Source organism: Ips typographus, linkage group LG10 (genome assembly GCF_016097725.1).
Source record: "Ips typographus isolate SLU linkage group LG10, UJ_Ityp_2.0, whole genome shotgun sequence".
NCBI classification, from domain to species: Eukaryota; Metazoa; Arthropoda; class Insecta; order Coleoptera; family Curculionidae; genus Ips; species Ips typographus.
Genome location: NC_138431.1, coordinates 2,542,926 through 2,559,373, shown reverse-complemented (window position 1 = coordinate 2,559,373; position 16,448 = coordinate 2,542,926). Strand labels below are relative to the sequence as shown.

The 16,448-nt window shown below is 37.7% G+C and overlaps 1 protein-coding gene across 1 annotated transcript; it reads right to left on the bottom strand.

The window, feature by feature from the left end:
- Nucleotides 1-13,694, bottom strand: LOC145734621 (ionotropic receptor 75a-like). Its single transcript, XM_081988100.1, has 9 exons — nt 12,172-13,694; nt 11,950-12,110; nt 11,354-11,541; nt 11,183-11,294; nt 5,539-5,663; nt 2,917-3,096; nt 2,423-2,865; nt 2,104-2,371; nt 1-313 (listed from the first exon to the last, which is right to left on the bottom strand). The coding sequence occupies exons 1-9, from the start codon at nt 12,308-12,310 to the stop codon at nt 64-66; spliced, it is 1,866 nt and encodes a 621-aa protein (XP_081844226.1). The 5' UTR covers nt 12,311-13,694; the 3' UTR covers nt 1-63.
- Between the last annotated feature and the right edge of the window lie 2,754 nt (nt 13,695-16,448).

Here is a 16,448-nt window from a genome sequence, read left to right as displayed (position 1 = left end):
TATTTTTTATACTCTAATAAATGCATTTCACTAATTAATTTTCTAAAAGTAAACAATACATTATTATTCATCATAATTTGAGCTGCAACAACTGAAAAAGCGTCTGATACGAGCTTCAGCTTTAATCCAAATCATCTCTCCTAACAAAATGATCGTAGAAGCGAGCACGCCCATTACCAACAAAAAATAAGGCAAAAACAAATCGTTTACTCCCACTGTAATCATTCTAGTACTGGATAAACACTCCGGTTTGGAAGCCACCCAAGTCTTGTACAGCTTTTTCATAATGCCACTTTGCCACATCTTTCTCAAGCTAAACAAAATACAATTATGTATGTAACTAATTAGATTTTGTGCAACGAACCAGTTTCAATGAAGAAGCATGTTTTCTTTTCAATTTTAACAGAATAATTCATTTCATTCATACAAGATATTGATGTAGAAAGCCGGATTTGCTCTGAAATCGTAAATTTACTACTTAGATAATCATTCATCATCTACATTTCTGCATTCCCAATCAATTTTCTACAAAAACTGCTTGTGCGTGTACTATGGCGGAAGTAACACTTTCCGCTCTAGTGCGGTGAAGTATTTTTACCGCACGATTTTGGTTGCATTGCATATAGTTTAATATATAATTATTATAGTTTAATTATGATTTGGTATTTTTTAAATGCTCAGTTTAAGTGACCATTTAATAACTTCTTGATAATGTATTACAATTTAAATACTATTACAGTAAAAACTGTCACTTCCCGCTCTTGTTAGGTAAATAAATATTATTTTCAACCAGGTACGTAATAACGTTATTTCTTATGTGTAAACCAGGTGGAAAGATGAAAATTACCTGCTTTTACTTTCCAGTGAATGTCACTTTCCACAGTAAACACCACTTTCCAAGTAATAACTACTCGTACCTATACTACCTTATTGTTAGAGACTATTAACAATCAATATTTCAACTGAATGATTTAATACAAGATCCATGAGATTTTGATAAATGGTTGAAAATAAAATAGTATACAAACAAGGGTAGAAAGTTTAATTTCTGTCACGAGACTTCGTCTAGGCAAACTACATAATTTCAGAAATGAAACACTTTCCACCTGAGTATGTAATATACTATTTCTACCCGGAAGCAAAGGGAATAACACAACGTGAATTTGTAGAAACGTATTCGTTGCACAAATAAAAATTATTTTAAACTGGTTAAATACAAGGTGATCCAGTTTTAAGTATAACAATTTGATAGCCTATGAAGGCTTTCACGGCCGGTTAAAACTGAAATACAAAATTTATCCGGGCTTATGAGCCGTGGTCCAATGGAATTTCTTCCTGACGTTTCGTCCTCGGAGCTTAAACATCTGGAAATGGTTTTCGGATGGAACGGATACAGTAGACAACAATTCAACAGAGCCACACGCCCAAGAAACATCGAACTACGTAGACAACAAACGGGGGATGTTGCAGAGAAAGTTGGTTGGACTTGCTTACCATACATACACAAGGTCACGGATAGGATTGGAAGGATTTTAGAAAAGCACAAGGTCAAGACGGTCTTTAAACCAACCCGCACGATACAACAGAGTCTCAGATCGGCCAAGGACAAACGGGATCCTTTATCGGCTTCTGTAGTTTACAGGATCTCTTGCAGCTGTGGATCCGCATACATTGGAACGACTAAACGGAGTGTCAACACAAGAATAGCAGAGCACAAGAGAAGTTGCAGACTAGGACAGACCGAAAAATCAGCGGTGGCAGAACATGCACTTTCTAGAGGACAGGTTTTGGATCGATCACAGCGTTACTATTGTAGATTAACTAGAGAAGCCATTGAGATCTTTAAGCACGAGAACATCATCAACAGAAAGGAAGAGATCACCTTGTTGGATCCGGGAGTCGAAACGAACCTTGCGCCAGACTTCTTGCGCGCCGATGAAATGTGAAAGTTATCCGGTCTTCTAAGCCGTGGTTCAATGGAATTTCTTCCTGACGTTTCGTCCACATTTGCGGCGGACTTAGATGAGCTATCGAATGGTGAATTATTGACATTTAAAACTGGACCACCCTGTAATATCTAACCTTTCTGTAAGTTTGACCAACCTAATCTCAAAGAGCTTTTTGTACTGGCTCTTCTTCTGAGCCATCAAACTCGTATCAGAGTCGATAAGAACGATCTCAGCCAAGTCGCAAATAGCATCCTGTTCAAAGGTGTTTGCTATTAACGGGTAAGTGGTGATAGATTCAGCATGGAAAGCAAACCCTCCTTGGTGTACCTTGGCCACGCCCTCTTCAGCTGTGAAGAAGTTAGGAACTTGGTGCGCGTAGACTTTTGTCTTGTTTAGCATATCTAACCAATGATCTTTCTTCACTGGAAACTTGAAATAAGTTATACGTAAAATGATGGGTAGAGTAAATTAACCTTTGTCAAGCATGTAGGTGACCGTGTAGGGTTGGTACTCGATTCCAACTCTTAAACTGCTTTCAAACAACTCCCGAATGGTTTTTAGGACCTGGGGCTCGGTGCTAATCAGCGATGACACTAAACTGGAGGTGTAGTAGTTGTACAAAAGGGCTGAGCATATTAAAAGATTAAGAAAGATGATCCTGCTAGAAATTCGAGTGGGGATGTTGTCTAAGCCTTGTTGAGCGTACACAGCAATCACTATAAATATCGAACCATACCAGTGGGAATTTCTTCCAATGCCACTTCTCCATTTGTCCACCAGATGGGCTATTTCAATACAAGCGCATACTAAAGCGGTTACGTACAGAACGACCATCCAACTTTGTCTAGTGAACGGTTTAAGAACTTCTCTAAAGTTGGGTTTAACCACTCCTGGGTTGCGGAAGTAAAAACATGATCTGTTAGGATCAAATTGTATACATACATACAAAAAACTTTTAGAATTTTACCTGAATTTGTAGTAAGGAACTATGAATTCGTAAAAATCAATCCGTTCAGTGCCTAAAAGTCTGATTATGCAACCTGCGCTGCTAATATCGATAACGTCATCCCAAAGTAGTTTAGCCAAGCCACCATCTTCACCACTAGAGGTGTTGCCAAACCACGAGTGTGTCAATGTTGTATTAAAGCTGCAGGTAGAAAGAGCTAATGTTTAACAAACAATTATACATGCTAATTTTTGTAAATGTTTTGAACTGTTGCAGAAGGAATGGGAACTCATAAACAAGAAAAGAAAGCCTTAAAACCTCTGTCATATAATGAGTGTAATGAGTCAATCATAGTGGAAGTAGAGAAAATTTTTAAAGTACATGCATTGAAACGAGCTATTAAGTCTTACATTTCAATATTACAATGCTCACACACGAAGACGCCGTTAGAGCGAAGTGCCATTTGTGTAATCAGTCTGTGAGTTATAAGACATCAACTACCAATTTAAAACGACATTTCGAACAAAAAAATCCTTTGGTGCAAATAAATAATTATGATACAGAGAGCTGCAAAACTGAAAAATCTTCCGAACCCGTTAGAACCCTATTAACCGAAACAGAGATAGAACTATCTGCCCCAACCTTCAAACCTACCTATGAACGATGTGACAAAAAACAGACTAGTACAGTACATTAACAAAAACACAAACCAAATTGCTGTATGTACTGAAAACTATCGGTCTACATGCAAAAACTAAGCTTGGCAATGTGCTTATGGAACTTTTTACCAGAGATATACAACCTTTTAGTATGTTAGAATTTACAGGATTTCCAAATTTTGTTAAAATTCTCAATCCCTCATATCAACTTCCTAATAGAAAATATATCTCAAATACCTTATTACCAGCACAGTATGAAGAGCAATACCCAAAAAATTAAAGTACTCGTCAACAATGTACGATCGGTTACAGTAACTACAGACTGCTGGACATCAATCACCACTGAAAGTTTTACGGCAACCACCATTAATTTCATTAATGAAAAGTTTGAGCCAAGATCGATATTGCTTGAATGCAGCTCATGCAAAGAAGCTCATACAAGTGACAATCTAGCTAAATAATGAATCGGGCTTAGACAAGTCGATATTTTTAGCTATATTCGCTAATGCTGCGAATATTCAAAAAGCTATTGAAGTTGAATTACAATGGATGCAATGCCCATACGATTATACTGATTGCCAACGATGGAGTCAAAGTTATTGAACCAATAGTAGAAAAATTACGCAATCTTGTTAGTCACTTTAAAATTCCCTGGAATTACTACAAGACGTGGTGAAGAGATGGAACTCCACATTTTACATAGTAGACCGTTTTTGTGGTGTTCCACCGTTCTCATGTTTTTTTTTAATATAATCTACCGTTTTTAATTCTATTGCCTTTAAGTGGGTTGCCATTGCCACATGTTTTATTTCGCCGTGTTATTAACACCGCTTTTCTCCCTGACGGTACTAAATTTTGTACTGTTTTTTTCAAGCTACAGAACAGGAATATTAATGAGGATTCTAAAAATGTGCTTAAAACAATCATTCTCTTACTCCAAGAGGATGTTATACGCGATTTTGTCCCTGACTGTCTCTACAAACTGTGTTTTTTGAAAACAACCTTTGACACCGCTTTTCTACTTGATTGTACCAAATTGTTTTTTTCGGTTTTGTAGTTTCTCATGTTACTGAATCGGAAATTTTATTGAGAATTCCTAAAATGTGCTTAAAACAGTAATTTTCTATGTTCAAGTAGGTTTTGCAGGCGATTTTGTCCCTGACTATCTTTGCAAACTGTGTTTTGACAGTTAAAACTTTGACCCAACTTTTCTCCATGACTGTATCAAAGTTTGCAGTGCTTTTAAATTTTTTTGCTGTTTTTTGTACAGTCGCTTGTTAAACCCACTTGGAGTGAGAAAATGACTGTTTTAAAAACATTTTTGGAATTCTCATTAAATTTCCTATTTAATAAACTGAAAATACACTACAAGATTATATAAAAAAAATAGAAATATGTAGAAAATTATATAAGTGAAAACAGTCCGTTTTCTGATAAGTTTCTTAATATTGTTAAAAAAAAATTTAAAAAAAGAAATTGAGTATTCGTATTGGAAAATAGAGACTGATAAACACAGATCGACAGTCAAGAACATAATCGTCTGTAAAACCCACTTGTAGTGAGAAAATAGCATATTTTTGGAATCCTCATTAAATTTCCTATCCAATAAACTAAAAAAACACAACAAAATTTGGTGCAGTCAGAAAGAAGAGCGGTGTCAAAATTTGATCCATCAGAAACACTGTTGGAAATGACAGTCAGAGACAAAATCGCCTGTAAAACCCACTTGTAGTGAGAAATAGACTGTTTTAGGCACACTATTGGAATCCTCATTAAATTTCCTATCCAATAACATAAAAAAACACTACAAACGCAGTTAGAAAAGACAGACAAGATCAAAAGAGCCTGTAAAACCCACTTGGAGTGAGAAATAGACTGTTTTAAGTGCATTTTTGAAATCCCTATTAGACTTCCTATCTAATGACATAAAAAAGCACTACAAAAAACAAAAAGAGAAAAAGTGGTCATTGCTGTTGCCACCTACCTGAAACCATGAATTTCAGACAAACACAAAAACAACTGATAATGAAACTTGCTGTAAATATCATATTTCATCAATTTCGGATCCACCATGTATTCGTGAAAGGACGTAGTGAAGGGATATCTGATCTAAAATAGTCATTCACGACTTTACAGAACAGAAATTGGCAAAATTTAAAGTAATAATACGATGTAACAATGCTATAGAATGGTAAATGTTTTGTTAATAAATCTTTGTTAATAAATGATCAACATGAAATTAAAACTACTAAAAATGTATGTGGAGTTGCATACTATTTCGCTTCACTTTAGACATCAGCTGATATATCGTGAGCGCTGCGATTGGTCGAGTGGTGTTGACAGAGTTTTCGGTTTTTTTTTTTTTTTTTTGTTCAACTTAACTAATTTCGGTAAACATACACTCAAAAACCAAACGCGCAAAAGTTTTAAATGGTTTAGAGTTACACGGTTTCTACTCCCACTTTTTGATAGGACTGTGTCCTGTTTGTTGTGAACTTTTTATGCGATGTCCTGTGACGATGTAGTTCAGGAGTCTTCCTAATGGTGTTCGGTTTCTCTTGGTATGCGGCCTTTGGCAAGTCTGACGTTTCCCATCCTGTCAACGTTGCTCCTCTCTTCTCCATCCTGACCATCTAACAACTTCTGGCATCCTATCGCCTTGCTTCTGGATCTCATTGCTCCGCTGTCTGATCCATAGTGTTGTGAGGATGGACCTCACTGCTATTTTGTAGATCCTGGCCGTGCTGGTTATCGACATGTTTTTCCAAATCGTATTATGTAGACAACCAGATACTCTTGCTGCTTTATTTACTTGTGTTTTCACCTCGTTAAATGTATTTTGGCTGTTCGAAGCTATTATCCCCAAATTTTCAAAGCTCTTTACTTGTTTGATTGGTTGGTCGTTTAGTGCCAACTTGCATCGTATCGGTTCCTTGATCATAGATTTTTGGTATCGAGATGCTAATGGTTATTTTTTTGCCACTTGATTTAGCTCAAATTGCTTTTACTGCAGGTTATCTATTTCCTTCTATAAGAACCGTATCGTCTGCATAGCATAATATTTTCAACTAGGTCTGACTCTTTCTGTAATCTCGTTCTACACCTTTCACCGGGATTATGATGCGGTCTATTACCAGGTTGAAGAGTATTAGACTCATGACTGGTTATCTCCTGACTGTATTCTTGGTACTGTTGTTTATTTATTTATTCGTGTCAGAAGCATCATTATATAACAATAAATACTAGTTAATTAACACATTATATCAAATGTCTATAATCACAGACGTGAGCTAAACACTTTGTGCCCAGAAGCGGGCGACGTCAATTGCGTTCGGCTTTGCTGCCATAAGGTCCTCTATGGTACATCTAGCGGGGCACAGCGGGCAGGTGTACATATGTTGCGTGGTTTGCAGTTCTCCACAATCACAGAGATCGGAGTCCACGGGGTAGCCCCACTTATTTAAGGTGTCTTTCGATCTCGCCGTGTCCGTCCGCAGTCTGTTCAGCGCCTTCCAGATTTCCCAGTTTTCACCGCCTCCCGGTGCCAGCTCTTCATTCGGCTTCATCCAGTGTTGATTTGAGGTCTTCCTCCAGAGGTCCACTCTGGTTTTAGGTTCTTCGTAATCTTCTGTCGATCTCAGGAAGCTTCGCCTTGATTTTAGTCGCTGGTGGGCCGGTTGAAGGCCGTAGAGGGGGTGGCGTTCAGATTTTGCTGCTTTGGATCGCTCTTTGAGTGCAGCTGCTTCCCTACGGATGGCAGGAGAAGCGATGCCAGCTAGGTGGTGGATTTTGTTCAGGGGAGTCGGCTTCAAGCATCCGGTGATGATTCTGCTTGTCTCGTTGAGGGCGACATCGACTTGTTTTGCATGCGCTGAGCCATACCAAACCGGGCATGCATACTCGCCGGCTGAGTGGCAGAGGGCCAGTGCTGAGGCCTTGAGAACCCCAGGTTTGGCTCCCCAGTTAGAGCTTGTCAGCTTGCGGACTATGTTGTTTCTTCCGCTGACTTTCAGTTTGGTGTTTAGGCAGTGACGCTTGAACGTTAAGGCCCTGTCCAGCGTCACGCCCAAGTATCTAGGGTTAGGGCAGTGCTCCAAAGGTATTCCCTTCCATTCGACTTGTAATTTTCTGCGGGCCTGCTTGTTCTTAAGATGGAAGGCGCATACCTGCGTTTTTGCCGGGTTTGGCTTCAGCTGGTTATTTCCGTAGTACAAGTCCAACGTTACTAGGGCCCCGCTCAGACGTTGTTCCACCTCTTCGAAAGTTTTCCCTTGTGCTGTGATTGCCCTATCGTCTGCATATATATAGCTCTTGGTTCCTTCAGGGAGGGGTTGGTCGTTGGTATATATGTTAAAGAGTAGTGGTGCCAGCACTCTTCCCTGTGGCAGGCCGTTTCTCTGGTTCCTCCACCTGCTTCGTTTTCCCTGGAATTCCACCAGGAACCTCCGATTTTGAAGCAGGTTCCTAATAATGTTCGTGAGATTGATATCTTTGGTTGTATGATATATCTTCTGCATCAGGAGTCGGAGGTTGATGGTGTCGTATGCCGCCGTGAGGTCGATGAAGATGGCACCCGTTATATATCCCCCTTGGAAGCCGTCCTCAATGTGCTGAGTTAGATTGAGCACTTGTGCCGTACAGCTTTTTTCAGGGCGGAATCCAGCCTGCTGTGGTATAAGGATTGGATCCACGGTCGGTGAAAGTCGGTTGTGTATTAATCTTTCAAAGATTTTATACGTGTGGCATAGCAGCGAGATCGGACGGTAGCTCTTTGGGTTATTAGCTTCTTTGCCCGGTTTGAGGATAGCTATGATCTTGGCCTTTCGCCAGATATTAGGAAGCTTGCACTGTTGTAGGCAGGCATTGTACATGTTCAGAAGCCACCGTTTTGTTTTCGTCCCGAAATGCTTGATCTGCTCTGTCAGGATGTCGTCCAGGCCAGCGGCCTTCCGTGGTTTGCATTTCTTTATGGCAGCGTTCAGTTCTTCCATTCTAAAGGGGGTGGATAGGTTGGTCGTCTCGTTATCCTCTATTCGGTTAATATTGGTTGCCTTCTTTGGTGGCATTTGATCGGGCTTGCCATTTTTCACGAGCTGAGCAGCTATTTGATCTGCTGTTACGTTGGCATGGGCACTTGATTTGGTAGGGTCGTTGTTTAAGCGCTTTAGAAGTCTCCACGCTTTGTGGCTACTTATGCTCATATCAAGTTCCTCCATCAGTTTGGTCCAGTTTTCCCTCTTGGCCTCGGATATAGAGGTGATTAGTTGTTTGCCCGCCTCTATTGTGTCTTCTCCCAGGGGGTTGGCTTCGAACAGGGTTAAGTAGTTTTCCAATTGGGCTTTCGACGCTGTTGTTAGGCCTTGGATATAGTTAGTATTGCAGCCTCTAGGGATAGAGAGTCGTGAACACTTTTTTACAGTATCCACAAAGCTATCATATGAGCTCGGAATGGGCTCGAGCGTGTCCACTGCACAATCCAAGAGTTTCTGAAATTTGGTCCAATTGGCTTTCTGGAAGTTATATCTGCGTCTAAATGGGATGTTATGAGGTCGGGCTATGGCCATGACTTGACACATTATTGGTCGGTGTTGTGTGTTTGGGATGGGTAGGCATACTCCCTTGACGCATTGGAGATTTATCCGATCGCTCACAAATATCAGGTCTGGGTTAAATCCTCTCCGCCATCTGGCACTATTGAAGGATGCCGGCAGCTTATTGTCGTGCAGAAGGGTTAGTTTGCTTGCGTCTGCCCATTGGATCACTGCCTCCCAATTCCTGTCGTCGTCACGGTAGCCCCACAGACTGCTGTGGCTGTTGAAATCTCCGACCACGTAGTGTGTCTTATCTGCGTCCAGTTGGCAGAAGTCGTTGGCCTTTATTTCAGTGTGTGGTGGCTTGTACACAGAGGTGATGTTGCAGTTGGTTAGTTCTACTGTTAAAATCTCGATTTCATTTTCCTCAGCCACATTAGTGGACTGGACGACCATGTTTGGCTTAATGAAAATTGCGCTTCCGTATTGTCGATGAGGTCTTTCGGCAGCAAGCCGCATTCCTTGTATTTTGGGTCTCTTTTGGTTACCATCTCTGTGGGTCTCCTGTATGCATAATAGTCATCTTTGGTCCTGAAAAGGTCCTTTGTGACGGGTGCATTTTGCTTTTCGTTTTTGATGCTTCTGGAGTGAAAGGATTAGCCAGTCGAAGCTGTTGCCCAGGGGACGCCCGAATGTATATCTAACACATTCTACGTGGAGGCTCCTTTCGTGTCCCCCGGTACTGTTGTTGGTATTTTGTTTTATTACTTGGATTATATCGTTGTTGTTGGCTCTTTCTTGCAAGATTTTTAGCACCTACTAATTGCACTCTATTAAATGATTGAATAAGGGCAAAAAAGCAGAGGAACGCAGGTTTTTTAAATTCTATCTATGGACTGCGATTTTGTCCCTGACTGTTCTTTCAAACTGTGTTTCTGGCAGATCAAAATTGACACCGCTTTTTTCTCTGACTGTACCAAATTTTGTAGTGTTCTTTCAGTTTACTACATAGGATGGGTCATTTTCTCACTCCAAGTGGGTTTTACAGGCAATTTTGTCTCTGATTGTTCTTTCAAACTGTGTTTCTGGCAGTTCAAATTTTGACACCACAGTTCTGTCTGACTTTACCTGACTTTGTATGGTTTTTTTATGTCATTCAATGGAAAATTTAATGAGAATTTCACAAATGTTCTTCAAAAAGTAATTTTCTTACTCCAAGTGGATTTTACATTTGATTTTGTCCCTGACTGTCCTTTCAAACTGTAGTTCTAGCAGTTCAAAGTTTGACACGACTTTTCTCCGTGACTGCACCAAATGTGGTAGTGTTTTTTTTATTTCATTAAATAGGAAATTTAATGAGAATTGCAAAAATGTGCTGAAAACTGTAATTTTCTTGCTACAAGTGGGTTTTACAGGCGATTTTGTCCCTGACTGTCCTTTCAAACTGTATTCCTGGTAGATCAAACGGTGACACCGCTTTTCTCCCTGAGTGTACCAAATTTTGTAGTGTCTTAAGGTTGGTGGATAGGAAATTCAATGGAGATTCCAAAAATGTGCCAAAAACAGTCATTTTCTCACTCCAAGTGGGTTTTACAGGCGATTTTGTTCCTGACTCAGAATTCCACTTTGCACTTTATTTGATGTGATTGGTAATATGCACTTAAATCAGAAATAGGTTGATTTACAACCAAACATTCAGTTTACAAATTATGAACATCAAATTGTCACTTTCATTGATTTATCTTGGGTTATTTTACTTTAAGAGATTTTCTGTAATGGGTTCAGAAAGGTTAGATTTACATTTAAACAGACTTGTGATAGTTTTTTTTTTGTTTTAAAACTCCTATTTTTTGTAATAAAATAACGTTAAATTTCTCAGGGTAATATAATAAGCGTGTCCGATTTGCCATTGAAAAAGTTTTTTATACTATTTGGTAATCAACTATAGGTAATGGTTTAAGCAACCCATTCCTGCTCTTATTTAGTGTGTATCTTATCTGTCAAAAGTTTTTTACAGTTTAGCGACATCTTTTTTATTTCATTGTTACGACATCCAATTTTACTTTGAATTTTGCCTATTATAACACCAAAACCTACCACATTAGCTGACCGGATCAAAACTCCAGACATGTTTTTGCGTGACTCGTAGTAAGATTTACTTTGATTTAAATACGTCAATACAGAATCGTCATTTAAAGCAGCTACGAGTCTGGAAAGAGAAACATTTCAGAATCAAGAGCTAAAAGAGTAGGAAAAATACACACAGACCTAGTTTGAATACCAACATTGATGCCTGGATTATACACCTCCGAAATTTGTTTACTTCCAAACTCGACCAATTTAACATCCATGTCCATTCTGGTTTTTATTTTTTTGAATACATTCACGTGATTGTTCAAAAGTAGAAACCAGCTGTAGATAAACTGGAACCGTCCGAACCGATCCAAGTTGGATGCCTGTACGAAGTTTGCTTTTCTAGATAATCTGTATTATACTATAAATGTCGTAAGTGTAAAGCAATTTTAAACATATTTGCATATTGCATACGCATTTACTAAGTGCTATTGCAAAATAGCAACAGCAAAAATTCTGACAATTACCATCATTTGACAATAAAGGTCCAGTTTAGATGAAGGCAAGTAACAACCTGAGATTCAATAAAGGATCATTTTTAAGATTTTAAGATTTCATTTTTTTTGTCTCCATAATTTGATTTACAACATTATTTATAATCATTCTAGTAAATAGCAAAATCTTGAAAAAAAAATGCTTTATTATGTGTCGTGGATCTTTAGTAAATGCCTAGGCAAAACACGATATGCCTAAAGTTGCTTAAAACATAAACTTAAAACTACGTTTTAAACCTGTTTCAAGAGATTGTCAGCACCGGGGCAGTTCATATCCAGGAAATAAGTGAAACGATCTCCGTTTTTCCTGTTGATAAATGCCAAAGAATCTGTATTGGCAAAAACCAGAGAAACATTAAAATTTTCATTTTGAATTTTTCTGTGTAAATTGACTTTGTCTGAAAAATTACAAATGTTTGTATATTTTCCACACCTTTTACGTCGTTATAAAACTCTTACCTTGACGTGAACAACAGGCAAAAATTGCCACTAATCGTGGCTGGTAAAATCTAAAGCAGCTTAAAATTGACATGGACTGCTTTTGGAATTGAAGGGAATGCGACAAGGAGCAGATAAGCAGAAAAATCTTTAAAAACATGTCACTGCTAAACTTTATACAGTTTTGCGCCTTTTAAGGTCTAAAAATGTCCATAACCGTGTTTCTTGGAAATTTGAAAGGGAATATTAAATTGCATATCTGCAATTAGGAGTTAAAAATTCAAAACCGTTCACTGTGTTTCTTGAAACAACTGATTTGTTTAGGCACATTTACTTTATATAATTAGATAGGAATGATCAGCTTTCAAGTTTTCTTCTTTTACTTGTTAAATACCTGAAATTTGTAGCAATATAAAAGGTTTTATCGTATTGAATTTAAATTGTTTGAAAATTCGCACAGTAAACTTCAGTTTAACAAACAAACTCAGTTTCTCAGATATCGACAGTAACTTAAATTTTTCAAAGGGACCATAATTTTTTCGTTATTTTTAAATGCATATGTTATCCTAATTTCGTATTTTTATATCAGTTGTGTACTTTTGTCGAAGTTTTCCTGAAGAAATTTATGATCAAGATTTATTGTTTTCTTAAAAACATTTATTCATTTTAAAACAATTGCAGAGATGGTTGATCAAAATTTGAATTTATGACTATACAGAGGGTTTATTAAGTAGTTGCAGACACTTCACAAGGAGTGAATCCGATCAATTTTAAGAAGAAGAAACCTGAAAAAATACCGTGTGAGTAAAAATAGCATCAATTGAAATACCTATTAAATTCCAGAACCACAGTTTGAAAAAACAGGTACAAAATCGCTTGTAAACTGTGAGAAAATGACTAGACTAAGAAAACACTACAAAATTAGGTGAAATCAAAGTGAAAAGTGGTGTCAAAATTTGAACTTTTCAAGTGCGCATTACAGGTGATTTTGTCCCTGACTGTCTAATTGTGTTTCTGGCAGATCAAGTTTTGACACCACTTTTCTTCCCGATTTTGTAGTGTTTTTTATGTCGTGGGATAGGAAATTTAATGAGCATTCCAACACTCTGCTTAAAACAGTAATTTTCTTACTGCAAGTGGGCTTTACAGGCGATTTTATCCCTTACTGTCCTTTCAAACTGTGTTTCTGGAATGTCAAAAGTTGACACCACTTTTCTCCTTGACTTTACATGATTTTGTAGTGGTTTTTGATGTCCTAGATAGAAAACTTAATGGGCATTCCAAAAATGTGCTAAGAACTGTCATTTTCTTACTGCAAGTGCGCTTTACAGGTGATTTTGTCCCTGACTGTCAATTTGTATTTCTGGCAGATCAAATTTTGACACAACTTTTCTCCCTGACTTACCTCCCTCCTTGACTACTGAAGAGTGTTGAGTGTTACTAGAATAGTGCTTGGATATGTCCAGTAGTTGTTCAGAACGAAAGCGGACGAATAAAGAATCTAGTAAACATTTTATAGGAATGCAACAGAAAAAAAATAGAAATTTCAAATATTTATGTGATTTTGGGACGTACGATGATGGGATGAACTTTGTGTAGTGGAAAGTGTTTCTCGGAAACCTATTGGAAATGTCCAGTAGATATTCAGAACGAACGCGACCAAATAATTAAGTGTCCAGTGGTCATTTTATATGAGGACAAGGTGTGTTGGACAAGTATTGAGTTTTACTAGGAAATTTAATGAGGATTCCAAAAATGTGCTTAAAACAGTAATTTTCTTACTGCAAGTGGACTTTACAGGCTATTTTGTCCTTGACTGTCTTTTCAAACTGGGTTCACACCACTTTTCTGTCTGACTTTACTAGATTTTGTAGTGTTTTTAATGTCGTTGGATAGGACATTTAAAGAGCATTCCAAAAATTTGCTAAAACCGTGTAAATATATAGTTTTCACTATGTACCGTTTTTCATAATTATTTTTTGAACCGGCAAAAAAGCATGTGTCTTCCTCTCGTTGCTCAGCTACTTTTTATGCCAAAGTGTAGTTTATATTCAAAAGTGTAGTCAAAGGAGTTCAGTCAAAGGAAAGTGTAGTTTATATAATGCTTAAAAGACCCTGTAAATATAAAATTTTTAGTATGTACAGTTTTTGCGTAATTAATTTTTGAACTGGAAAGACGAAATACAAACAATATCCTCTAGCAACTGTCTTCTTCTCGTTGCCCAGTTAATCTTTATGCCAAAATGTAGTTTATATAATGCTTAAAAGACCCTGTAAATATACAATTTTTACTAGGTATGTACAGTTTTTGCATATAAATAATTATTTTTAAACCGTAGTGACAAAATACAAACAAAATACTCTAGTAACTGTCATCCTCTTGTTGCCCAGCTAATTTTTATGCCAAAGTGTATTGTAATTTTAATTAACGGATTTTATTATGTTTAAATTGTTTTCATGTACCTACTTTGCCTGTATTGTGTGACACTGTTCTACGCCCATTTGGGTTTTGAATAAATAAACAGTATCTATCTATCTATCTATCTATCTATCTATCTATCTATAATATTTTATATAGGTATGTGGGTCTTGTAAGGATTAAGCATCCACGAATTTTACGTTAATTTTTTTTAACAGTTAGATTACGGCTTCTATATTGTATAGACAAAAAAAAGTTAAAATGCTAATGCTATATATTAAAAACCAAAATAATGCTTAGCAACCTAATGCTAATCGTAGTGGCCGATTCGTATTAGTGCCAATATTTGTTTATTGCAAATTTAGGAAAAAATAAGCATTAATAACTGACCTAGACTAACCAGGTGCGAAAGTGATTCTTCAACCAATTTTGTAAACAAAGGAAAAAGGCGGCAACTATGCTTTAACCTTGTGGTGACATACGACATGTTTCCGACGCCTGACAGTCGCCAGGAGGAAGAGGACAGAAAATGACAGAGATAACAGGAATAGACAGAGTTTTCCTGGGTACACGTGCAATCCGAACTTTCGACCAAAAATGATACTCTAATTTGTATTTTATTAAGTTTCCTATTCAACAATAAAGTAGTGTGTTATGGTAGTGTACATTTGAGTAATCCCTGACACAACTCGCTTCAACCTCATAATTGAAGGAACATTGAATAACATCTGAAGTTGACGTACATACTGTCAAATATCAGTTATCCTCTGTAAATTATGCGGCGTTGCCAGACGCTTTTTTTTTTTTCGTTGTTAATATTTAATACTTCAAATGATTTTTATTGTTTTTATTCAGAAAAATATGTTTGGTTGTCGCGACGATCGCGCCCTAGTCGGTTCGCTTGAAGAGCCGGCACCGCCGCCGCTTACGCGTGGGTCCACAGATCGCGACCCTTCGAGGACCCCCGCGGATTGATGAACCCGAGATCTCAACAACATCGGATGATATCCATGAGTTCCCGGGTCGCTTCCGGATGTTAGCAGTGCCGGGACCGCCCCGGGCGTCGTACCCCGGCGAAGTGACCCAGTACAGATGGACCCCGTTCCCTGTAAGATTCCCGTGGGATTTAGGCGAGTATTATATGGGTATGTCGCACGCCGAGAACGCTCATCTCGGTTTCACCGGTATTATACGGCTGGTCCATTCCGGCCCTGAACCAAAAACCAAAATTCACGGCTACAACTACTCGGACCATGTTTCAAAATACTCTCCTTACAGGAATGTTACTCGTTTGGGCCTTATTAAAACCTTCTGTCAAAACCAAACGATAAAATAATCATAGAAAACGGCAAAATCTCTCTATCAAAAAAAAAAAAACAAAAAAATCAGAATTATAACAACTGAAACAAATATTTTGTGTTACTGAGTTTTACCTCCAAAGGGGTGAGTACGTTGAAATCAAGGGATGCCAGGTAGTCATATATTTAAGCAATCAATCTATATATGATCACCAATCTGATTGAAAGAATCAGAGATATGAAAATTAAATTTAAAATAAAGATCCGAAAATTATACAAATAATGTAGACTAAATGTATTACTGACAAATATCAAGTTTATTTTTGCAATTATTTGTTCCAGTATGCCATTCCAAACATTTGATGATTTTAATTATGGATTATTCAATATCTCATTAATTACTCACTTTATGACATTAATTACGGGGCAGCACGCTGAGCAATGAGTACTAGAAACAACGGACCTAATGAAAAATGCTACTAACACTAAACTAAGTGTAAAAACGCATAAAAAGGGCAAAACACTAACCTATACCTAATCAAAACGCCAATAACACTAAGTGGCCACTTAAGGAACCAACT

Bases quoted from the DNA above. Each gene is read 5' to 3' on its own strand.
- LOC145734621 (XM_081988100.1), bottom strand. From the start codon at position 12,310: ATGTTTTTAAAGATTTTTCTGCTTATCTGCTCCTTGTCGCATTCCCTT. The intron at 5,664-11,182 runs GTAGGTTTTGGT...TGACTATTTTAG, and splicing joins TGATCCGGTCAGCTAATGTG to ATCAGATATCCCTTCACTAC. The intron at 2,866-2,916 runs GTAAAATTCTAA...TGATCCTAACAG, and splicing joins GTTCCTTACTACAAATTCAG to ATCATGTTTTTACTTCCGCA.